This window comes from Bacillus rossius, chromosome 14, assembly GCF_032445375.1.
Source record: "Bacillus rossius redtenbacheri isolate Brsri chromosome 14, Brsri_v3, whole genome shotgun sequence".
Lineage (NCBI taxonomy): Eukaryota > Metazoa > Arthropoda > Insecta > Phasmatodea > Bacillidae > Bacillus > Bacillus rossius.
Window position 1 is genome coordinate 3,635,747 of NC_086341.1, and position 27,645 is coordinate 3,663,391.

At 37.6% G+C, this 27,645-nt stretch overlaps 1 protein-coding gene across 1 annotated transcript in view; it reads right to left on the reverse strand.

Moving 5' to 3' along the window:
* The window catches only part of LOC134539027 (lateral signaling target protein 2 homolog), an 83,739-nt gene extending 56,319 nt beyond the window's left edge, over nt 1–27,420 (reverse strand). Inside the window, exon 1 of the mRNA XM_063380700.1 lies at nt 27,157–27,420. Within this exon, the coding sequence (XP_063236770.1) occupies nt 27,157–27,192 (36 nt within the window). The 5' untranslated portion in view covers nt 27,193–27,420. The remainder of the gene's footprint in view (nt 1–27,156) is intronic.
* Between the last annotated feature and the right edge of the window lie 225 nt (nt 27,421–27,645).

Genomic DNA, 27,645 nt, shown 5'->3' on the forward strand with positions numbered 1-27,645 from the left:
TTACACATCAGACAGAGACTGCTGGGAGGAATCATCAAGCATGGCATTTGTTAAGGAACCGTCCCATTATGCGCCTGGAGTGATATAGAGAAATAATGGAAAACCGAAATTAATATGACCGAACCGGGGATGAAAACCGAACTCTTTTTGAGTGCAAGTTCACTCCTAGAAGGGTAAAATATGCACAAGACTTATACAGTTATACATAGATATACTAGGTCCAAATCGTGGTCCCCCCCCCCCCCCGCCCAAAAAAATCTAAATCTGTTCTTGGCTGCTTACTCACTTATACAGCAGTATTTGTTTTCGGACACCAATAAACAGCAGCTTACCAATAGCCTGGCCTATTAAAACTGCCTGAAAAAAATTAAATATAGACAAATAAGATAAATATAGCTAAAGGTTAGTTGTTATAAATCAAATTAAAATTCAGTCCAGAGGCAGTTTTTCTAACACTGGAAAGTAAGTCACATTGCACTGATATTCTAGGAAGTTTTCAGTAGTTGTTCTTATAATTCTGAGCTGTATGTTAACAAAAACATGGCATAGAAGTACACAACAATGAAGTCCTTTATTTTTAAAGCATACATTAGTAAATGTGAGGTTTATAGTACCTACTTAATCGACATAATCAGCGCCAATAAAGATAAAACGGGGTGGGAATTTAACAATGGTGGATCATAAGGGTGGCAGACGTGGGAGTATCTCGATTAAAACTACCGACCACCGGCAATGTACGCCACTATCTCTTGTTGGAAATTCCGATGTCCACCCCACCGCAAGTCGAACCCAGATTACCTTGGATGGAGGCTGATTTGTCAATTGCAGAACCACCAAATATTCTTCAGGTGTTAGTACTATAACTGAATTAAATGCACCAATTAAAGTAAATTTATAAAAGCCTAATCAAATTAACATCATAAGAATTTTACAATAAACTAAAGGAAATATTATTTAATGTAAGTACAATATGTATAACATGCATTGAAAAATATTGCACTGTTAAAATGCTATCATTAAAACATTTTCTAAAAAGCTATAACATGTCTACATGTCCGCAACATATTCGCTATTTTCTAACGTATGTTTAATAATAGTTAGATATACTAATTGTACGACCGTAATGCTTTTGCGACACATTCTTTGCCTTTATCACTTCTGACTGACTGGCAGGATTTTATTTATATTAGTACGGCCATAAAATAAAAATAAATTTTAGCGTTATTGCTTTTACAGGATCACTATGCACGATAGCTGCACTCTCAAGTTTCGACTTCTGAGCATACGTTTTCTTCTTGGGACAGTACGATTGTTTCCTTCACCCCATTGTTGTAACAGAACTATTAAGACATCTTAGGCCCATTCTACAATGACACAGATACGGAGACGAATCCCACGGAACAGAGCTTCTACAAGAGCACGCAGACGGAGACGGACCCGCATGGACCAGTTCAGCAATGCTGAGCTCTTCCGTTTATGTTGCTCCGTTCGACCAATATGAGCACGTTATTTTTTCACTGCTTTTCTCAAGCTACGTTTGTGTTTTCATTCCTACAACTGAAAATTGATTTATTTTTGTTAAATTAATATATTTTTATTTGACAGAAACAAAATGGAAACAAGTGTTTGTATTCTTTGCGTGTTTTTCTTCGTGACGAATTTTAACGAACTGCTGATTTTCATGGTTAAAATATTTACTATATATATGACAAGATGGAGAAAAACTTTAAAAGGAAATGTTTAAACGTAAGGCGAGGATAGTTATGCCTTCCATTATATCGGAATTCCTTTCCAAATGGCTATTTCTATATTTCCAGATATACTACCGTACATATAATACAAGGATTTAGAAATTAATTAATTTGATACTCTTAGTTTTATGTGACGTCACGCTTGCTATTTACTGGCTGTTTTTCTTACGGGTCTGTGTAATTGTAGAAAGAGAAAAATACGGACGGAACGGAACAACGATCCGTTTTCGTTTTCGGTCCCGTCTGTTCTGTTACCGTTGCATTGTAGAACAGGCCTTACTAGAAAAACGTAACGATTTTTCACTATACGCACAGTAATTACTGCATCACGGCAACGTATATTTATGGCAAACCCAATAGAATATCTGACCTACGCTTTCGAACTGAACATACATATATTTAGTTTACATAAATATTCACACTGTCGACTACGAAGTTGTCACGTTTTGTGTTCTGGACTTTCCGGCGCTCTTCGTTGACTTGGAAAAGAACAGACGAGTAAGTGACAACAGCGCGCCTTCCTTAGCACACTGGCCGCTCCAAGCACCTCCTAGCAGAGCACTCCACGCATTCTAGCGGGCTCTTCGGAAGCAACGTTTACCCTCGCGGTATAGAGAATAGTTTGTTCTTGAGCTCATGCACAAACCAATTACCTTTCTTGAACGCAGTAAACGTACGAACGGGACCTAACTCTAGCTTTATCAGTTTACATACATGCTATTTTACAAATTCGTTGCTACGCTTTAATAAGATAAATTTATAATTAGGTGCATAAAATTTACAGTAGCCAAGTAAATAATATTTAATTTATTATTTATTGCAATCACACTAAATTATATCTATGCTAGGCTCAAGATAAAGCCCCTGGGAATGAAAAAAAACAGCAAAATATGTTCGCTAATAATACTTTAGTAAAATCTGTAACATAAATACGAATGGTGCAAGATAAAATTTTTAGGTATAATATGCTTATTTTTTTATTTTGTTAAACACATTTATATCGCAGTTAAGTACGCATTTGCGGCTAGAACAAGATTTATTCTTAACATGAAAAAATTCAGAAACCCCTGCGATATGTAAGGAATTTATGAAATGTAATTTTCAAGACCCTAAAACGCCCGAATATCTCAACCGCGCCATTTCAGTATTAGCCTTTCGGGAAACCATTGAAAACCGGAATCAATGTTTAAAAGTTTGACATTGTTTGGTACAAATATAAAACTACAACTATTATTGCGTCCAAACCACCTTAATACAATGCATAATTATTTTATGTAGTCATCTTGCAAGACTTAAATGTTTTCCAAGCGTTTGAATAGCTACTTCAGTTATATTTGTACCTCCACAGTGCACAATGAAACTTAGGCATGGGGGATAATAATGATACATGGAAGTGAGTTTAAATGCTATAGTGAAATGATAACGAAGCAGTAACTGAGGAGACAGATCGAGAGGAATGATTTTATAAATCACTATTGCGATCACCAAGTATCCGGGGCTACTAATTTTCGCTAACAATTCATATAATAACTGACAATTATAATTTATTTTAATTAATTGTGCCACTTTACAACTACAGATAAGATTCTAAACTTTGCTGCTTTCGTTATAAATAAAATAAGTTTCCAAATACTGCGTTTAGGTTCCTGGCTGGTAGGCAACACGCTTGGGATTCGGCGCTGTGGTCAAATACGGATTCGGCGCTGTGGTCAAATACGGATTCGGCGTTATGGTCAATTTGGATTTCGGCGTTATCGTCAACTTTGAATTCGGCGTTATTGTCAATTACCGATTCGGCGTTATGGTATTCGGCGTTGTGGTATTTCGGCGTTAAGGTACTTTTAAGAAACACACATAAATTCATTAAGTTGTTTTCAGTTTGCTCATGTGGCACCCCCGAAGCAACATTTTTCGGCGTTGTGGTCATTCGGCGTTGTGGTCATTCGGCGTTGTGGTCATTCGGCGTTGTGGTCATTCGGCGTTGTGGTCATTCGGCGTTGTGGTACACAGCAGTTTTCGGGTCGTCGGCGTTGTGGTCAATTTGGTATTCGGCGTTATTGTACGTTCGGCGTTGTGGTATTTCGGCGTTGTGGTAACGACCCCGTTTTGCCTAACGACGTTTTGCCTAACGACGTTTTGCCTAACGACGTTTTGCCTAACGACGTTTTGCCTAACGACGTTTTGCCTAACGACGTTTTGCCTAACGACGTTTTGCCTAACGACGTTTTGCCTAACGACGTTCTGCCTAACGACGTTCTGCCTAACTACGATTTGGCCAACGGCGTTTTGCCTAACGGCGTTTTGCCTAACGGCGTTTTGCCAAACGGCGTTTTGCCAAACGGCTTTTTGCCAAACGGCGTTTTGCCTAACGGCGTTTTGCCTGACGGCGTTTTGCCTAACGGCGTTTTGCCAAACGGCGTTTTGCCTAAAAATAGGCAAAACGAGACATGTCCTTACACGATGGAACAGCACTAATCGCTGGACCTGCAGCGTCACTAGAGGCAACACTGCACCGCCGGGATGTGGGGTGATACAGGCCGCGGAGACCAGCACGCACCGGTCACGGTCACAAACCGACCAATGGAAGAAGGTCGCGCGTTTTGTTTGCGTCGCGCTGTTATCGCGGCGACCAGATAACCAGCATTTAGCTAGCGAGAGCTGATGCACACGCCGAATACTTAACATGCGAAAAATCCCAATACTCGGCGTGAAAAAAAAAAAACAGTATGTATGTAAAAATACAACCACCTCAGTCAAGTTCCAAGTCAAAAACACACGTTTCGCACACGACCTGCCTGAAACTCCCACACGAAAAATCATAAACCGCACCATCTCACTAGTGTATACACAGTCGTCGCAAGCACAATCGAAGAATGGTCTGCGTTTCCGGATTCTCGCTTGCCCTCCGTAAGTCGTTCAAGTCTCTTGACGACGTTAAACAAGTTAACAAGTTCAATAATATATGCCGGATATTTCACCACTAAAAATTATTCTTGAATAAAAAAGCAACGCCTTGGCCATCTCCACTCTTTTAAAGGTACAAGTTTCACTCTTCTAAAGGTACAAGTTTAATATTAAAAAAAATTGTTTGTCTAAAGTCGGTTTAAGGGCGATAGTTTAACGTGACGTCACAACAAAACATTGATGAAATGATTGCATACTTTTATGAATAAAATTGAATCATTTTTATTGAATTATCACTATTTTGTATGGATACAAAGGAGGAGTGAAATGAAATCTACAATTTAATTGATAAATTTACTTTTATTTGCACTCGTTAATTCGAAAATGTTTATTACTTTAACTATAACTTTTGTACATGTTTGCTATTTAACGTCTTCCAATCTGTGTTATTCTGTTAATGATAGGACGATGATAGGGAAAGTAGGAAACGAATGGGAGTGTTTCAAGTTGAATGTGCCTCGAAAAAGTCAAATCGATGGTTGTTCCAATCGAGTGGAAGAGAGATAGATGCGGCGCAAGCGTAACGGGACACAGCGTAACGGGACACAGCGTAACGGGACATTTTTTTTGTTCGTGCAGCCGGCGTTCATCGATTTATTAGACGTTGTCAAGTCAAAAAAAAAAAAAACAACAACCAAGGTTGAAGGTAATTTCATATGATTATTTACGACCAAGTCCACGGGAAAAGAAGATGACTGCATCAAGTCATGTGAGACTGCTCGAGAAGTTGTCTTCAAGGCCACTCACGTGATCCAGGGAACACCACTCTCCGAGCTGTGCATGCTTGCAGTTCCCACCAGCTTCCCCTGTCTCGCTTCCTTCGACTACACACCACTCGTCCCTTCTCTGCATTGTTTAACTATCATTTTTATTGGTGGCCATAACCACATTGGAAGATTTTCTACCATTACATTACATAAAAAAAATTAATACAGTAAAAATAAAAATAAATACTAATGATAAAGTAGATAATATGATAGAAAACATTATCTTTGAAAGATTTGTGCAATGGGAATGCATGACTTGATGTAAGCTTTTGGACATACGCCATTGCTAAGCACACGTATGTCTGCTTAATTTGTGTTTTTGTCTTTTTGGGTTTTTTGTAGTTTTCTTCTACAGACATGCATGTGCTTAGCAATGGGGTAAGTCCAAAAGCTTACATCAAGTCATGATAGAAAACAAACTTGAATGCCAACTGTCTTTTCAAGAGCAATCTGGGGGCGGGACCACGGTCCATTAGCCCGTCCCTCCTCGCCGGATTAGCGGCGGGACCTCGCTACAGCCCCCCCCCCTCCTTTTTTTCTGTTCCGCGGCGCTTTGTAACCTAACTCTCCGCCCCTCTGGAGGTATTTCTGCGGGATACCCAGAGCCCCCGCCTGCGTGTCGTAACTAGAACGCCATTGTTCTGGGAGCTTCGGGTGTGTCACGTCGACACCTGACACTTCAAAGGGGTGCGAAGACCATTCTGGAAAAAAAAAAGGGGGGGGGCTGGTGAGGCAGTGGAGTGACCCCCTCGGACGACAGGCGACGGGCCTCGGGTGCGGAGACCGGTGCATCGGTACTGTGTCGTGTGCGAGGCAGTGTGTTGGGACATAGGTGCGAGGTGAGAGACGGGGACGCACCACAACGCCGAAATGCCAAATTGACCACAACGCAGACAGCTAGAAAACTGCTGTGTACCACAACCTTGAATTTCCACAACGCCGAAATACACTAACGCCGAAAAATTTCACAGCAGGACTGCCACAAAGGTTAGGTTGGACTAGGTTAGGTTAGACTAGGTTAGGATAGGCTAGGTTAAGTTAGGTTAGGTTAGATAAGGTTAGGTTTGATTGCGGTATTTCGGCGTTAAGGTACATTTAAGAAACACGCACAAATTCATTCTGCTGTTATTTCGGCGTTGTGGTACACAGCAGTTTTCTAGCTGTCGGCGTTGTGGTCAATTTTGACATTCGGCGTTATGGTATTTCGGCGTTGCGGTAACGACCCGTGAGAGACAACCCAGTATCTTTGAATATATGTACTGTATAGAAGTCGCGAGTGGATAGGATTTACTCTACGTTTTTCAGGAGCGTATGATGAGCAGCTTGGGAACTTCACCGCTGCAGGGCGCTGCCGTAACGCCCTGTATCGTCTTAGTTGTTACTTACACGTTAGAGCGCAGCACTGTCGCCCGCTGTCATTCCCCCGCACACCCCCGCATCCATCATTCACTGCAGCTCAAGTTCGTTCAACAGGAGGGGGAAGGGGTGTTTGAAGAGTTCGACACTTGTCCGCTAGGCACCACCACAAGTCGATGCCCTGGAGATGGTGGCGATTGCGGCGGTGAATTAACCAACTACCTCAAAACCGTATTAGAAATTTTAACCTGGGCTGGCGACTTCTATACAGTATATATATTCAAAGCCAGTATGGAGCGCCACTGTCAAAAAGAGCTTCCCGGGGGGAGAGTGAACCGTGGACTGAATGACCAGAGTGATTAATTTGTAGACAGGTTTTTTAAAAGTTGTAATTTAATGACAAGTGTAAAAAAAGGCAGTTGATAAATAAAACTGTTTTCCTAAACGTTACAATCATGTTCAAATATAAAAGCTAAATACATATTTCGAATTGTAATGAAGCATAGGCCAAAAATTAAAATCAATGGTTAAAAGTCATCCGTTGCCGATAAGAAAAGTACGAGGGAGTTTCAATCGACGGCAGTCAGTCACACACACATTCATGCGGTAGGTAGGCCGCTGAGCGGTCCAGGTTAATATTCTTCAGCCCGTGCTCACACGCAGCTGGGCTATTATAGTGTGCCTTGTCGCCCGGGGCAATAGCGTAGACCCGGAAAAATTCGCGGATTCATTTCGTGATAGTCTGGAATCCAAAAAACGTTTTGCCTTTATACTGCATCAGTGATTGGGCTACAGTTTATCTGAATGACAGGCGGCCAGTGAAAAACCTTCAATAAAAGAAGTATCGAATCACTAGCGACCCAGTTAACAGGTGTCACGAGTTAGTAGCCAATGAGCAGGTGTAATTTTCCCGCGTGCATAGAGGATCATGGAGTCTATCCTACAGGTAATTAAGAGGTGCCCCCCCCCCCCCCAAACAATATGAATCAACCCCCCTAACCTAATGATGTACCCCCCCCCCCCCCGAAATTTTTTATGCTATTTTCTCAATGATTTAGTCAATTATTTTATAATATTATACTTTTTTAGTATTATATTTTATCACATTTTGCATTAATTTAAACTGATTTTTTAATAATAATTTCCATCCTGAACCGACAGATGCCAAACTGCTTTTGTTGAGGAAAGTGCGGGGTTGCCAATTTGATTTACAAGATCCCTTTCAATTATCAAAGCACCAGAAACGTATTTTCACATTAGAAGCTATAATTATGTAAATAATATATACATTTTTCTCGTCTTTTAACCACCCCCCCCCCCCCTGAAATTTTAATGAAGCAGTCTGCGTCGTTACCCTCCCTTGTGGGCACCCCTGGGTCATTGAAATCGCGAATATTTCCGGTCTCTGGCAACAGGTAGGCCGCCGAGTGGTCCACAGCGCCTTGTCGCGTGATCCGGCTAATAGTGCCGGGGCGAGATGCCTCGCGGGCCTCCAAGTGCCCGCCGACGTCTGCTTGGAAGCTCTCCGAGCCGGGACTTCGCGACGTGTCAGCAGAGGCGCCACGGGACTGCTCGGGTCACAGGCAGATAGCAGAGGTCTCGCTGCTCTGATTCCACTCGCACGCGCAAAGCCTCGCGACTCACACCACCCGCCATCTTCTTTTAACAGTCGCCGTTCTTTGGGAAGCCTTCATTTCACAGACGAGAGAACCACACCCGAAGTTCACCGAAGTTCATGCCAGCTTTTTTTTTCCGTTCTATCTCATTGTATAAACCGGTGTGGCATTAAATTTTGGGGTCGATTAGGATAGGTTGGCTACATTTTAAATACTTTAAAACATTGTGGATGATTGGTTATATTAGGTAAGTATAGCTACATTAAAAAATACTGTAAAATCATTTTATGGTTGTTTAGCAAATAACTTTTTTAATACGTAGCTATCCAGGGCTAGGAAACAGTTTACATGATTTCACAGTATCTTTAATGTAGCTATCCTAACCAAACCAACCGTCCACAATGTTTTAAAGTATTTATAATGTAGCTAACCTAACCTAATTGACCATTAGCTACCATGAGTTATAATGAACAAAAAAAAAACCGAAGATGCACGATTGAGCGTTTGGCTCTCTCGTCTGTGAAATGAAGGCTTCCCGCGACTCACACCACCCGCCATCATCTTTTTTTAAACAGTCTCAGTTCTTTAGGCGTGTTATTAACGTATGAGAGTGTGGATTTTTACGATGCGCGCACCGTACAGGGAAATTTTCACAGTAAACAAAAGGCTACATACAAATAAAAAATTATGTGAGTTTAAACCTTTTACTTGTTAACTGATATTTAATACTACTCCGAATCATTAAAAACATTCATCAGTTGTGAATATTAGTGGTGGTAATTGTGTTTACAAAAAAATTTTCAAGTGTTTTTATTAATGTCGTATGTATAATTTATTTGTATTATAAATTATTACGGTATTTAATATATAATTAAGATTAATAAATTAGAACAAACCTTCATTATATTTAAATTCATTTTTAATTTAAAACATTAAATTATCATTTTATACACGTATTTATATTTTAAAATTTGATTGGACTTATACTTTACTAACCGTACGATTTATAATATCACTCCAGTCCTATTATCATCTTATTTCTATTAATTATTTGCATACAAAATTAAAATTAGTTCTTTTTTTTACTACGCCAAGTAATTATTACTTCTAACGCGCGTGCATGCGTACAAGTACCCATTAATTTTTATTTTTTCGTCATTACTAGTACTTAAGGTCTGTTTCTGTAAATTTAACACTACACCTCTCTTGCATGTTCTGTTCCGTCGTAATTATTTCCAGCATTTGAAATAAGTGCAAATAAGGGACTTAAGTCACGCAGGTAATGATGCTTAACGAGCACTTGCACCACTTGTTTGTACACGGTCGCGTGAACACAAGTCTGACGGCCTAGCTAGGCGACCACGTTATAAACTTTTTTTTCAGCCATAAGAAACACCATTTTTAACAGTATTCAAATAAATTGGTTGTCTGTAAAGTCGGTTTACGGACGATAGTTTAACCTGACGTCATAACAAAACATTGATGAAATGATTGGATACTTTTATGAATAAAATTGAATCATTTTTATTGAATTATCACTATTTCGTATGGATACAAAGAAGGAGTGAAATGAAATCTACAATTTAATTGATAAATTTACTTTTATTTGCACTCATTAATTAAAATATGTTTATTACTTTAACGAAGAGATTATTTTAACTATAACTTTTATACATGTTTGCTATTTAACTTCTTCCAATCTGTGTTATTCTGTTAAGGATAGGACGATGATAGGAAAAGTAGGAAACGAACGGGTGTGTTTCAAATTAAATGTGCCTCGAAAAGGTCAAATCGATGGTTGTTCCAATCGAGTGGAAGAGAGATAGATGCGGCGCAGGCGTACAATGAGCGTACCGGGACACAGCGTAACGGGACACTTTTTCGTGCGTGCAGCCGGCGTTCATCGATTTATTAGACGTTGTCACGTCAAAAAGGTTCTACTGCAAAAGCTCGTGAAGTGTAATACAGTCACACCCCTCTCAGCCCCTAGTAAGTGCTGGCAACACTGGGATGGCTGCGTCTACATGACATGCACGTCAGTGGACGGAACCTAGGGTCTGCCCCGACAGATGGCAGTGAAACTCACGTACAACCGTGTCCCACGGCACACTTCACTATCGCATCTGCTGCTTCCACAACGCACGGAAACCTAACAACTGGCAACCAACCAATGATATTACCATTTCAAGGTCACGGAGCATTAATTTAATTTTTTTTAACGTGCAAACGTGTAATAAATCGATTAACTCCGGCTGCACGCACGAAAAAGTGTCCCGCAACGCACATTGCCCCGTTACGCTCGTACGCTTGCGCCGTATCTATCTCTCTTCCACTCGATTGGAACAACCATCGATTTGATTCAATTTTATTAATAAAAGTATGCAATAATTTCATCAATGTTTTGTTATGACGTCACGTTAAACTATCGTCCGTAAACCGACTTTACAGACAACCAATTTTTTTTAATATGCTTCTAGATCAAAGCACAGACAGAATTTACATACATAATAAAAATAAACGACCACGTAATAATAGAAAACTATATATTCATGTACTTGAAACTAATTATGTTAGTAAAATTTCATTTTGTAAGTTATTTTTAAGAACAAAATTCTGTTTTCTTTATATTTAAAACTTAATTTTTGATGTTGGCATTTCTCCACCCCACAGCATTTCAAGGGGACATATTCCACCCGCACTACCGCGCCCCCAATATTGCCAACATATATGTACCAAATGTGATGCAATGGGTGTAAAGAGGCGCAAAAGTGATGATGATTACGAACACCAGTGAATATATGCTGAGCATATTGATGGCAGAACAAATGCCAGGGAGGTATTCGGTTGAAATTCCAGAAATAGTCCTCAGATAATGTTGTAAAGACGAGAACAGCTGAGAGCGACGCAAGCAGGGTGTCGTACACCGTAGGAAGAAGTGAGCCCATTTTTCGTGTTGTCTCAAAGCTAAATAAAAAATTGGAAAAAATAAATAAAAGTTTTCAAGCTGTTGCACTTCACTTATATTTAAGACATCGCGTATTTTATTCTATTTAGTTTCAACTTTATAAAACCCTCAAATATTTATTACATTTAAATGTGAGAAACAGAATTTTTATTTATCTGTATCACGTGTTGAAGTGTTGAATTCGGTAGAACGAAGAAGACGACATGGCGTGGGGCATGAGTCTGGCGTGCGGGGTTATGCTACAAGGACATAAGTCTAAACATCATTGGTAAGCTTTTCTCGTAACTCCCCTTTGCTATATCAGTTAAATAAAATGTTACAAAGTCCAGGGGCATTTTTCTCGAGTTAAGTCTTTATTTGTTTAATATTCATGCACTTTTCCACTTATGAGAAAATGCGATATTCTTCATTGCATAATATGGCGGCGAACCTGCTTCCCCTTTACGTCCACTGGCTTCAGCAGAGATACCTACAAACTGTGTTTATGCTCCACCGGTAACTTTCTCTAATCTCTGTTGTAGCATTGTCAACAGGGCCGGTGCAAGGTAGATTGGCACCCTAGGCGAAAAACCTTAATGCCCCCCCCCCCCCCCCCCGGCCGGACAACAAAAAAAAAAATTTCCTTGCTTCAAAATACATCACGTAAGCCTAAGATTTTGTCAACAATCAAATGTAAGCAGGCTTGTGTGTTTTTTTTTTTACTTTTTTACTTATTACAAATCAGGTCACCGTGGACTTTAAATAATTACTTATATCTATATAAGCTTTCCAAACTGTTACCAAAATCCACTTTCATCTAGTTTCAATAATCGTTAAACATGTTATATGAGCTGTTATGTGTCGTGCTGCGCCGCCCCCAGCTACATGGCGCCCTGGGCGGTTGCCTAGTTCGCCTGTGTGGACGCGCCGGCCCTGCTAGTCGACACAGAAACCTTTAGTTTCGTGTGTTGGTATACCGGGCCGAGTGTCCGCTCTGTGCTGGTGCTTGCTTTACTTGCTGACTGGGCGGAAGAAGGCGTCTCGGGTGAGCGCGTCGTTCACCGTTGCTCGTTCACGGCTGTCTGCGCCGATACGGTCCCCTCCCCCGCAACACCCCGCCACAGCCTCGGGCTAAAGGGCCGGTCCACACGCAACGTTTCCAGCAACGATTTACCTGCGCAGGTCACATCGTCGTAGACAAGCCGTGGCGTGCAGACAGGAAAACTGCGCGGAGACGCAATACGGGGAAAGGAAAACTGCGGCCAAGGGCATTTGTGTCCGCGCAGTTTAGTCGACCTGCACAGACTTGTCGTAGCGTGTGGACACTTCCTCCGTCTTCTCCGTACACGGGGCTCGGTTCTCCCCTCGGTTATTGGGGGCGACTGAATTGTTGCCCATTGGAAGGGCAGCCCTTCAGGATTTTTCTGACAGTGGTTTATTTGTACAGAGACTGGAAAGGCAGCCCATCCAATTTCTGAAAACACGCTCCTTTAAGAGTTAAATAATCCTGAAAACTTGCCCCTTGGAAGGGCAGCCCATCAGGATTTTTATGACGGTAGTTTTTTTGAAAGGGTGTCTGAATTGTTGCTTATTGGATGGGCAGCCCATCAGGATTTTTCTGACAGTGGTGTTTTTGAAAGGTTGTCTGAATTGTGGCCCCTTGGATGGGCAGCGCTTCAGGATTTTTCTGACAGTGGTTAGTTTGTAAAGTGACCTAACCTAAACTAAACTAACCTAACCTAAACTAACCACTGTCAGAAAAATCCTGAAGGGCTGCCCATCCAACGGGCAACAATTCAGCTCCCCCGGTTATTGTGCCGGAACAGTGTAAGTTGTTCAGCGATGACCGATTTGCGACACTGTTCACGTGAATTTCTAACAGAGTTCACTGGTCTGTACAAGTCCTTCCCGTGTTTGTGGCGGGTCGAATCAAAAGAATATAGCGATGGGGACAAAAAAAAGTCAAGCGTATGAAGCACTTGTGCAAAAATACAAAGAGGTTGACATCGCGGCTAAACAGCGATAAAATTACAAAAAAAAAAATTAATTCTTTGAGGTCGGTATACCGGAAAGAATTGGCCAAAGTACGGAATTCTCGCAACTGATAGGATAAAACTTGGCTGCAAACTGTGTTGTGTGTACACGGCTAAACTGCAACGTTTTGTTTGCACAGTTTTGCCTGCGCAGTCAAAACTGTGTACAAAACGTTGCGTGTGGACCGGCTTTAACAGACAAGACGGCGGCTTCACAACCTCAAAGCAAGGCAGATAAAAGAGTAGCAACCCGATGCTTTAACCAACGACCACATAAACACTACTTGAAACATTTTTCCGTCATCTTTTTCAAAGCATCGTGTTTCGGCCTTTGATCTTCACCGATGTCCAAATGGTACATCGACGTACCACGATGGCGTCAACATGGAACGTGGTACAGATACCAAGAGATTGGCAGGTCCAACCGAACCGAAGCCTATTTGACAAACCTCGACAACTGCGACTGGTGGAACGAACCTCGACAACTGCGACTGGTGGAACAAACCTCGACAACTGCGACTGGTGGAAAAAACCTCGACAACTGCGACTGGTGGAACGAACCACACCAGGCAACAAGGAAATCTAAAAACCCAGCTAATTTCAATCAAATACAGGCTGAAAAAAAAAATCTTACGATAACTTCGCGGCTTACCTACCGCTTGAATCTGTGTGAGAATGTGAGACTGGTTTCAATGTAGTACTACTAATTATCATATTGTTTTGGAAATGCAGGTTTTTTCAAGTGTAAATTTCTTTTCAGCACGTATATGCCTATGATTACTTTTTAGTTACCTGTAAATTAGATTTTTGTTTAAATTTTGTAATGGTTACCTCTTATTTTTGAACATTTAGATAAAGATTAATTATCCGTCCTATCTTATTATCTATTTTATAATATATTTATTAAGTTTATAGTAGGTATGCTTATTTTTGCCAAATTTAAATGTATGATGTAATAGCAGAAAATGTGGTTATACGTGCTGAGAATACGCGTATCGCCTTTATCTTCGCCACCAATAAATACGATAATAAATAAATACATAAAACAATTATGTCAGAATGAACAAATTTGTCAACATGTTACGTCAACATGTTACGTCAACAGTATCAGGTCCTCTAAAATGACAGGGAAATTATTACAAAATTGTCCGTTCCGTCGCTTCGCTGCTGGGGTACCAGCCGCAGTGGCAGAAAAGCAGTGTGACATAACGTCAGCCTTGGCCTATTTGTGCACGTCACAAGTGAATCAGGCCGAAACTCGCTATCGTGTCTGCGACACCTACAGAAGCTTAACATTTTACACATACGCCGAAGTTCCAAGACAAAAAAAAAATTAGGTTGTAAATACGCAACACCTAACAGTATTCCAAGTGCACGATAGGACACGGCCAGTCTCCTTATGTTTTAGGGAACAGATTTTTGGTGTCCTATTCCGTTGCCGATCTGTTGCCCAAATTCGGCGCATGCGCAGAGCTCACTTTTTCGGTTATTTCGTCCAGAAAGGAGGATCCGCGTCTGGCCCCAATAACTCATATCATCGCGGGACGCACCAAGCGCGTTGGTGTGCCAAGTGAAACTTTATGATAGCGAAAACTATCCCGGATTGAATTTTGTATCGCAACTTAAAACGTACCCGAGAAAAGTAGAACTGCGGTTCTGTTTTTTGGTACTACGGCGCTGCTATCTCTAGCACTTCTGTCGTTAACAGATGTACCTATGGTTGCGAAAAGTCCGCTAGAATGCGTTGGAACCAGTTTTCTAGCCTCGCGCAGGGCACCGTTTATTGTTTCCTCACTAGACTTCAGTTTGGACACGTTCTGGAATACGGGCCCGCGAGTTAGGTTACGGTCGTGTCCCAACAAGGCAGTGCTTGTTCGCTACCTCGCCCGAGCGTCTTGGAACACCGCCCATACACAAGGTCACTAGAAAGCTGATACGGAACATTCCCGGTATTTTTGGTGGAAATTTTTCTAACTGCCTTCAAGGGGAACCCTGGTAAAGAAAGAAGAGTGTGTGTGATAAGCATAATGCCTTCGGCCCCATAGGTGCCCACCTCATTAGCGACTATCGCCTGCAAGAAGCAGGTCAACAGGACCGAGCAGCCAGTAGACGCAGGGCTGCCAACACACTAGCTTCGCAGTTTTGAAAAGCTACGTTATTAAAAGTTCTGAAATAAATTCAAACCATTTTATGAAGTAGCCTTTAGCACTGTATTTAAACTTAAAAAATTCAATTTCTGAACCTAATCTATTTAATTGTCCATTATTTGTACCCCTAAAACGTTTAAAATGTGAATTTAGCAACTATTATGCAAACAAAAATGAAAAAAAAAAAATTATTTGATAACAGTTGTAAAGACACTATAAAAGTATACAAGCAATGCCGTGTTTAACGAATATAAAAATTATTAAAACAGCAAATCAAAATTTATTTTACTTTTTTAAATTGTAAATAAATAATTTTTACCATTACTTCATTATTTTTGTGTCAGTATACAATCACTGCCCCAGCAACCAATACCACGCATGCTGTGTTGCCAGATCGGTGGTTTTCCCACTACACTTGGTGTGTTTTTATGATATGTAAACATCTCACGTCTCGGTATAATGCATTTGATAGGAGTAATTACGTGAATGGAATGGACGTTAAATGGAACAGAAAAGCGTGCTCACGGTGCTACCATCTGTGGAAGATAGCGCGAACAAAAGTTCCACAGAGCCAAAGAGGAAACTTCATAGCATCAACGGTTTAATGAATTTTAACTAGATGGGCAGTATTTTAATAAAATTCCTCGTCGAAAATCAGGTTCAAACCAGGGGTTTCCACCTAGTGGACGGGCCCAAAACGACTTCAAAAAAAAAAAGGTCTCAGCTTCGGCGATTACAGTTCCTCCCCCGTGGTCACAAAGCAATGCTTGCCCGAGCGTCTCGGAACGGGAAGACTTCATTTCACAGACGAGAGAGCCACACCCGAAGTTCCCCGAAGTTAAGGGGCCCGCCTACCTGGTCACACAGACGGTGCGCAGAGCTTCAGGAAAAACAACGCGATTTCAAAACCACTCAAGACATCCGAGTGGGGCCTATTTATGAATAGCATTTAAGAGTTCGCTAAGGCCCGAAAAGTACTTTTAATTTTGGATCATGTTTTTAAACTGTATTTCTAGAAGCGTTAAAATGGCTGAAACGCATGTTTTCAGAGTAATTTTTAGGTGTAAAACAAGTGGTACAGATTTTTGAAAGCACTTAAGGGGCTTGCATTACACCTTTATCTTCATTTCCCCGTAATATAAAAATACGGTCACCGCACAAATTTCACAGTTATCAATTGACGACGAGAAGACTGCGCGCCAGTTCAGAGCCTTGAGCTTAGAGGCGATACCGCGCTAGAAATACCATCGAGCGTCGCGCTTATCATCCCGCCTCACTAACACACATACACCCCTGACGAGGCGGGCCCCTTAATGCTCGCTTTTTCCCCCCGTTCTATCTCAGTATCTTTAATGTAGCTATCCTAACCAAATCAACCGTCCACAATGTTTTAAAGTATTTTAGTATTTATAATGTAGCTAACCTAACCTAATTGACCATTAGTTATCATGAGTTACAATGAACCAAAAAAAAAAAAAAAAACCGAAGATGCACGATCGGGCGTTTGGCTCTCTCGTCTGTGAAAAGAAGGCTTCCCTCTCGGAACACCGGCCCTAACGAGTCCAGGACCTTGGCCACATGTCAAATGCGCACGTCAAGATTCCTTTAGCGTGTTCATCTTATTCATTTACTCTTTGTAGGGTATGTATAATCTCATTGTATATAAAATCGATTATTTGGTGGTATTTTAATTCTACTTTCCCCCCCCCCCCATGTATTCTATGTATGCTTATAGCGTGTTTTTTATGTATCACATTATCCTTTTTATGCGTATCGAATATCACCTCTGCAAGAAGAGACAATTTCGTCTGGTATTGCTGTTTGTGTGTGCTTATTATTATTGTCATTGTATGTGTATATATATATATATATATATATATATATATATATATATATATAAAATTGGCCACGGCCTCTGTAATCGATATACTCATTGAATAAATGAAATGGCATTTTTGAAAACGAAAAAAGTCAAATCGATGGTTGTTCCAATCGAGTGGGAGAGAGATAGGTGCGGCGCAAGCGTACAATGAGCGTAACGGGACATAGCGTAACGGGACAATGTGCGTAACGGGACACTTTTTCATGCGTGCAGCCGGCGTTCATCGATTTATTAGACGTTACGTAAACAAAAAAAAACCTGTAACGTTCCTAGTGGCGAACGCGAGCCCGTAAGATTGTCACTGCGCATGTCGCGAGCGCAATTTGAGTCACCACCAGGTCACGGGCTGGACAACCGCACTTTGTCCTAAGGATAAGTAGCAGCGGGAAGAGGCAAGAGGGAGCACCAGGGTAGAAGTGGGAGGTTATCTCTCGACTTCTCGGAACGCAGAGTTTCGCTGGGGCGCGCCTAGGGAGGGCAGCCTCTCACAAATAATAAACAAATAAAAAACGTTTTTCTAATTACAATGCATCGTCGATGGTAGACCAAAAATATCTGTACTGTGTCACCGTACATACAGGGCCGGCGCGTCCACAAAGGCGAACTAGGCAACCGCCCAGGGCGCCAAGTAGCTGGGGGCGGCGCAGCACGACACACAACAGCTGATACGATATGTTTAACGATTATTGAAACTAGATGAAAATGGATTTTTGTAACAGTTTGGAATGTTTATATTGATATAAGTAATTATTTAAGTCCACGGTGACCTGTTTTGATTTGTAATAAATAAAAAAGTAAAAAACAAAAACAAGCCTGCTTACATTTGATTGTTGACAAAATCTTAGGCTTACGTGATGTATTTTGAGGCAAGCAAAAATTTTTTTTCGGGTGTTCGGCGTGTGGGGGAGGGGGGGGGGCATTAAGGTTTTTCGCCTAGGGCGCCAATTTACCTTGCACCGGCCCTGCGTACATGAAAACCGACACACAATTTTGCTTAGTTTTGTATTAACTTCCACAAAGTCAATTACTAGTTGCCAACCTCAAAACCATTTAAATTCGTACAATTGACAAAATTCTGCTAAACTCAACTGAGAATGTACTGTAACGTACATGGATCGTACCCTTTTATGCAATAAAAAAATTAAGGACTTTAAGGATCGTTTACTTCATCGCCTTCATCACTGTAGAAAACTATTTGTAATATCATAAAATCCCTCAAGACAATAACTATGTTTAATAAATAGTTAATGCACAACAAATAATATTATAGGTTAGTTCAGTTCTTACACCTAAGGCCTTTTGTCCATAATTTTCTCTGGAATACAAACTTAACTGAAGCATTGTGTATATCTTAAAAATTTGGTCCTAACATTTAATTTAAGCACTACATATTTTTTCTTTGTAAGTTAAGATAGCAAAACACAATTTTGTTATATGTGAGATAAAAAAAACTAATTTATTATTTTTTATACATAAAATATTATCACATAGCCCAAAATTCACCCATTGTACTGTACATACGCAAAACGATTGCTGCCAAGTTGGAAACAAAAGAACATTAAAATACACACAATTATCCATTAATTGCATGCTATCAATATTTAATAAGGAGTTTTAAAGATTCTTTGTGAAATTTAAGGAATTTTACTAGGCCTTATTCAAAAAAGACAAATTAAGGACTTTATAAGGATATTAAGGTTGCATATACACCCTGTTATTTTTAATGTAATACAATACTTTTCGATTTCTAGCTCTAGTGACTTCAGAGGTTCTTAAACTTAAGTTTTTATAAAGTGAAAAAAATACCTATATTTCTTTAAGGAAGGAATTCCAACACACAATAAATAATATGTTCCATTACTTTAATTTATGACTTACTCTCCAGCTTCAGTGATATAAATTCATCTAGATAAATACATAGTTGCTAATCATCTAAATACTTTGCTTGTTTTGGGAACTGCAAAAATTATATTGACTGAGGTGAAAACAAACATATGTTATAATTTTTAGCCATATAATTACATGTGTAAATATCAATACATGTGTAAACATAATAAATTATGGTTAAGCTATTAGGGGGAAAATATTGAACTTAGTACTAACACATTTCTGAGTCATATTCCTTGCAAATCAATATGATTAGAAATTTTTTTTATATTATGTCTTTACAAAATCACTTCAGTTGACTTAAATACAACATGGATATACCTTATTTTCAAGTTAAGATTAAGTTAGTTCAGCAATTAAGCTATCACTGACCAGCTTATGAAAGAAGAGAAACCTAAAATTTTTTACCAAAATTTAAAAAACAAATTCAGAAATCCACAATTTTTTTTATAGATGAAATGAAATAATTGATATTTTCCAGACTATTGATTTACAGTTATATTAAAAACAAATATTAAAATGATTGGTATTGGTTTCAAATAAAATCAAACATTGACAATACTTGTTATTGATACAACATGTAGTTAATTGCGAAAAATAATAAAAAGAGGGACTTGGAAATATAAACCCAATTAAAAGAAAGAATTGAAATGACACCAACTTAATTAGCCAAACAACGAGAAAGGAGCATGATTGATGTGACTGCAAGGAAGACAGGCAGATAACGGGAGCAGAGCAGAATGGAAGCCAGAAGGGAGAATACAATAGTGGCCAGTCTGCTAGTCCGCCTCAACACAGCTAGTCAAGAGCGTTTGCCTCGCAAATTTGCAAACAATCGCTAATCAAAACTTCACGAACACTCGCTTGTGAGTTTTGTCCCAGTCTGCATAGCAGTTCCACCGTGGCTCTTACACCCACGCTACTCTAGGCAACAAGCAAATGGTGTTTGCCCTACATTAACTGTCCAACCACCGCATGAGAAGTTTCACTCCTTGGCATTCAACCGGTGGAGAACATTTAAACCGAGTTCCAGAGGGAAGGGAAAGACAGCCATAGAAAGTTAGAAAATTCCATGGAAGACAACGGCAGATATGATTTTATAGAGTTTATTATATTAATTTTTAATATTATTAATTTTATCTAACATATTGATGTGTAGGACAGCAAAGGAAGGGAACAGCCATTATGCTGTTAAGTCATTCAATTTAAGAAATGTAAATCCTTAAATTGGTGATTGTGGAATTCAGTCGCCTGCTCTTAAGAAAGGTACATTAAAAATTTTTTTTTGGCAAATATGCTACAATAAATATTTTTTTTTCCTTGTATGTAATTATGATACATTTAGCAGTTTTTTTTACTTAAATGTAAACATCTATATTTTACACTACTGATTCCTTGTTTACAATGTAAAAACTCCCTATATTTCAAATCATATATGGTTACTTGGTGCTATTCCTACCATTTGGCCATCAATGAGTTCAGATAATTTTTAAATCACACTAAACACACTTTATATTACTTCTTACACAGTTTATTAATTTCACTCCATTTATTTCATATTATTTTATATAATTTTTTAATAATATATTAACTGTGATTCTTCCCCCCCCCCCTCCCCCCCAATTTTAACTAAACCCACTTCACTTAATAACTCCAAAATTGCTATTGGTAGATGTTGAACACTATGGCTTATTGTAAATATGAGTAATAATCAAACAAATTTAAGATATAGATTCTATCAGCATGTAGAAAAATATCATGCATTTTTCTAAAAAGGGTATTAAAATACTATAAGTAGAAACCGGAAAAATTTGCGGATTCATTTCGTGATAGGCTAGAATCCAAAAACGTTTGCCTTTTTACTGCATCACTGATTGGGTCACAGTTTAGATTAATGATACTCGGCCAATGAGAAAATCTTTAACAAAAGAAGTACCTATCGAATCACTAGTGTCCCAGTTAACAGGTGTCACGAGTCAGTAGCCAATGAGCAGATGTAATTTTCCCGCGTCCATAGAGGATCATGGAGTATATCCCACAGGACATTTAAATCGCGAATTTTTCCGGTCTCTAACTATAAGTGGTTTTTTACCTTGAAGGTTGTAGTCATGGCTTTCAGGAAATAAGTCTAATAATATCTAAGTGATAGGTCAGTTAGTTTAGGTCGGATACATTAATAACACTTAAAATCATTGATAAATTTTTATTAATGTGCTATTGATGTACTATTCAGATTAATTTTATGAAGCCTTGAATTTACAACCTTCACAAATAAAATACTACTTACAATATTTAAATGCCTACTTCAGCATATATATATATATATATATATATATATATATATATATATATATATATATATATATATTAAACTAGGGTTCTAATAAAATTTATTTCCTTAATTTATCCTACTTAGGTACTTACAATATAAACCATGACTTTACATTTACATACTAATTGTTAAAATTCATTATTTCTAAAAAATATATATATTTTTTAATTTCATATTGATTCTGGAAAAGTTGTTAGTTGTGAAAGGACTTGGAAATTGAAAAAAAAAAACTGTATGGTTTACCAAATAAATAATGAGTGAATATTAATTGGAAATTATTAAAATCTCTGGAAAAAAAATTGTTACAGCTGTTTTGATTATTAAGCTTTTAAAATTTCTGTTTTTACTAAACAACTTTCCCTGTACTACAGTGACATCCCCAATGCTGAGTTTTTTCAGAATACGGCTGATTCGTAAACGTACTTTAAAAGGATATTTAAGCAACATTAAAAGCACTTAAAAACATTAGTTTAGGAATCTAGTTTTAAATAAGCATCTACTTAAAAAAATTTAACAATTTGGATTATGATATTTAAAATTACCAGTAGTTAAGCATTTTAACAAGTGGATAAATAAGGTTTAGATGTTAAAAAACTGGTTCAAGTAGTTATCTCGATAGGTACTGGAAAGCAGCGAATGGTTTTTTTTATCAGAAAAATTGCAGGGGAAAGGGATGATGTAATTTAAGTTGACCAATAATAAACTTGAATGGAGGAATAATGGGAAATTTAGTATGTAATATTGGTTAACCTTTGAAAGCGAATGAATATTGTTGTGTAATTATTAAGAATCATAGGATTAGTTTTTAAGCAAAAATAGTATATATAATGAGTGGAGTGCAGTTATTAAAGAAGAATATAATTGAAAGCAAAAATTTGTGGAACGGAATATCTTGATAATAGGTAATTATTTAAATAAGTTTACTTAGTACATAATAGTAGTTTATTGGGATAAGAAAAATAAAGCAATATTAAATTAGAAAGGGTTGAAATATGGAGTAAAAAAGTAAATTGTATGAGAAAGAAAAAAACAGGGGATAAGAAATACATATAAGACATAGTAGGTACTGGTAATAATGACAGGATGCGTAGTAAAAATAAAATTTTGCAAGTTTAAATTAGTTGTTGATTATGATAGGTACATTACAACAGGTTGTAGAATATGCCAGGGATTTGAGATAGAATAAAAACAAGTACATATTAGGCAAATGTGGGAAGGAAATGACGCATGTCAATGTAAGTGAAAAATGAACGAAGGACAGTTATTGTGGAGATGTAGGAAAATTAAAATGTAGAGGGGCATCAGTAGAGTGAAGTGGTTCAAAAGATCCCAATTGTTTGTGACACAAATTTGGGTGTGTAGGCATACATTCACTGTATGTATGTATGTATGTATGTATGTATGTATGTATGTATGTATGTATGTATGTATGTATGGATGTATGCATGAAGTAGTTATCGTGGGTAGTTGTAACGAGAAAAATGAGTGTTTCTTTATATTGAATTAATTTAATGGTACAATATAATGACTGTGTGGTTGTGATTCAAATCGTGAACGTGTCTCAAAAATTAAATTAATTAAATTGAGGGATGGTAAATATTTACTTGGGCGGTATTTCCGAAAAAAAAATGTTAAAAATCCGAAAATACCTTTATATTATGCTATTCAACTTCCTCTTTTCATTAAAAGTGGCGGAGGTAAGAAATTCCAAATACTTTAGGAGATATCGAATTTTTAAATTTCATCATATGTAGTTGAGCGGTATTTGCGAAAATAAATGTTAAAAATCCGAAAATACCTTTATCATATGCTCTTCAACTTCCTCTTTTCATTAAAAGCGGCGGAATTAAGAAATTCCAAATACTTTAGGAGATATCGAATTTTTTAATTTTGCAATACAAGACCTGTGGAACCATTCGAGCGGCGCCATTTTTGTTATTTTGCCGTGTGTTCGTGAATACGTGAATCGTGAATGCGTAATTAATAAAATGATTGATTAGGTCAGGTCAGTTACATTATTAATACTTTCAAACTACGCCGACATTAAAAATTATTTTGTGAATTAATTTTAATGGCTGTTTAGTTTTAAAATATTTATAATGTAACTGACCTGACCAAACAAACCCGTAACAAAGGATGTACAGTAACAACTCACGTAAATTTTTTTGTTACTTATTACTTGTGCAACAATATCAAAATAACAAATAAGACTTTAAAATTAGAAACGTTAAAAACTCACCTAAGTTGGAGGCGGTAATTAAACACCGTTTTAAACAATAATTGAACTAAATAATCACGTATTAGTTCATTTGAATTCTGGCCTATCACGAACAATCACGTGACATCATTATCCAATAAAAAAATAGATACTCGTACGTAAACAAGAAACAATGGTGCACGCACGCCACGGGAATGCGCTGGTTTTGTGCTGAAATTTAAAAATTCGATATCTCCTAAAGTATTTGGAATTTCTAATCTCCGCCGACTTTAATGAAAAGAGGAAGTTGAAGAGCATAAAATAAAGGTATTTTCGTATTTTTAACATTTTTTTTTTCGGAAATACCGCCCAAGTAAATATTTACCTGAGGGATAGCTATTACGTTGGTGAGGGTAGATAAGATAAATTAAACAATTCTTTAAAAGTAAATATCACAATATGATAGGAACATTGATAAATTCATCAACAAGGCAGTACTGAAGTAAATACGACCTGTACTTTTTTGCGGTACAAGTGTGGAAATACTGTGATTTGAACGTGAAAGATTCACATGCTTGTATTTTGTATTTCAAAAGATATGTTTTTATATCTACAGTATCATGTTCTATACTATAATTGGTAGGGCTTTAATATACTTTACAATATTCAGGATGTTTAAATTATAGCTCTAACATTAACAAATTATATAAAAGTGATATTACAAAATATACTAAACCAGGTGGAATTGTGTTACATAGAATATGAATACTATAAGTAACAAACTCAGTATCATGTTCAAGATTAGAACAGATAAGGTTATAGTATAATATTGTGTACCAAAGGTTAATTTCAAAAATAAATGTTTTCGAGCAAAACAAGTGTGTGAATGTTCCTCGCCCAAAAGCCCTATATTCCAGCACTTGTCCCAAAATGAATGTCGAGATGTAAATGACCTAAGCACCACCATGTTGATGACAACCAAAGTATTAAGCCATCACAATGCATACTAATCCTTATACATGAAATAACTTTTACCATCCACAAACACTGTGATATCACGAGATTGGTCGGTTGATATGGTTAGCTACATTTAAAATACATTTAAAATATATTTAAAAATAATATGGATGGTTGGTTACGTTATGATGGATACATTAAAAATTCTATAAAATTGTGTTGGACAGTTGATTAGGTTAGCTACATTCAAAATACGGTAAATCTGTATTGTACGGATTAGCGCCAAAAAAAATCGTAAAAATATGAAATAACTTTCATTGTATGCTATCTTACGTCCTCTTTTCAGAACCGCCTGCGGAGATTAAAAATTCCAATTACTTTTGGAGATATCGAATTTTTTAATATTCATTTTTTGGCGATTTTTTTAAAAATTTTTTTAAAAAATCCGAAAATACCTTTATTCTGTGCTCTTTAACTTCCTCTTTTCATTAAACCCGGCGGAGATCAGAAATTCCAAATACTTTAGGAGATATGGAATTTTTTAATTTTCGTGATGTGCACTGATGCGGAGTTCAGCGGGAAGCCTACGATTCACACATCCTTCTGGACATACCCGAATACTCACGTTGGCAAGACTTCTTTTCTTAAAATTAGCAAGAAGTAATTAAAAATACTTTAAAACACTGTGGATGGTTGGTTATATTAGGTAAGTATAGCTACATTAAAATAACTGTAAAATCATTTTATGGTTGCTTAGCAAATAACTTTTTAATATGTAGCTATCCAGCGCTAGGAAACCGTTAACATGATTTCACAGTATTTTTAATGTAGCTATCCTAACCAAATCAACCATCCACAATGTTTTCAAGTATTTATAATATAGCTAACAATACCTAATTGACCATTAGTTTTCATGAGTTGCATATTTATTTACAATAAACAAAAAAAAAAACCGAAGATGCACGATCGGGCGTTCGCCTCTCGTCTGTTGAAAGAAGGCTTGCCAACGTGAGTATTCGGGTATGTCCAGAAGGATGAGTGAATCGTAGGCTTCCCGCGTTCCCATTGTTGCTTGTTTAGAAGTATGATATTTTTTTTTTTCGCGACGTAGTTGAACGACTACATCACGTAAAAAGAAAATTACGTGAGTTCCTACTGTTCATCCTTTTTCCCGGTTTGTTAGGTCAGGTCAGCTACATTATAAATACTTTAAAACTAAACAACCATTAAAATTAATTTTTATTATTTTTAATGTCCGTTCAGTTTCAAAGTATTTATACTGTAGCTGACCTGACCTAATCTACCTTTGTCCCGTTTAGTTAGGTCAGGTCAGTTACATTATAAATACTTAAAACTATACAAGTAAAATTAATTGATATTATTTTTAATTTCCGTTTATTTTGAAGTATTTATCATGTAACTAACCTTACCTAATGGAAAATTTCTGTTATTTATGCATTCACGCACACACGGCAAAATATAAAATGGCGCCTGTTGAATGATTACATAGGGCTTGTATTGCAAAATAAGAACGGCGATATCTCCAAAAGTAATTGGAATTTTTAATCTCCGCAGGCGGTTTTGAAAAGAGGACATAAAAGAGCATATAATGAAAGTTATTTCATATTTGTACGATTTTTTTTGGCGCTAATCCGTACAATACAGATTTACCCAAAATACTGTAAAATCGTTTATATGGTTGATTAGAAATAACCAATTTAAAATATCGCTCACTTAACCTAACAACCGTCCTTAATATTTTATAACATTTTTAATGCAGCTAACCTAATAAACCAAACGTTCTCACAATATAATGGTAGTTTTTTAAGTACATAAACAAACCTAACCAATAGGTAGTTAAAATTGTGAACTAGAAGTATCACAATGCCCTCTTAGAGAATTATTCAAAAATACGCAAAGAAAAAATTTTTATAACAGAAATTAGGTTTTCTTTCGGAATTACCTATTTGCAAGCCATATCACATGTTCAATAGGTACAGTATTAATAATTAAAAACCCAGGCGCTTAGCTGTCTTACTTTGCAAAACTGCAAGGCCATGTAAATACTTAAGCTTAGATTACTAGTAAGTTACCATTAATCTCATAAGAAAGAAAATAATTCTAAATTACTTCAAACACTTCGTCAGCTCAACAAAACTCAACAAATGGCAGATATAGTTCTGACTAGGCATTGCACGGCTGAACACTAGATTAAAAAAAAAACAAAGAGATCAAATGGTGAAACAACCGTATGTCTTCAATAGCACTCGTTAAAGTATGGAAAGACAATTACTAAGCAATATTTAATCCAAACTAGGCTTACCTTGGGCCTATACAACCATTTCCTTATGGATTCCATGTTCTTGGTGATTTTTCCTCAATTTTCACTTCAAAGATTTAGACGTAGGCCTACCAAGCCATTTGTTTGGCTCAGAATACGTTAGCACTTAGCGGACATTTTGTATATTTACTTTTAAAAAATTATTATACATGTATTTCATTTAAATTTTATCGAAGGATATAGTATTGAACGGATGGACAACAAACGTCATCCACAACACCACACACGAGCCGCTGCCATACTGTTTCAGAATGCGCAAAGCGCATGCGCGTCCTACTTGACAAAGAACGAACTTCCATGGCAACCGTTGGATGGCGGTAGTGGCAGGGGAAGCCATAGAATAGACTCAACAAGGTGCCATATTTTAAAACGAATTTATGAATATACATTTGAATTAAAATTCAGAATTATTTTAGAAAATAATAAAATTATTACACTAAATTTTACTTTTATACAACTTTTATTTGTAAA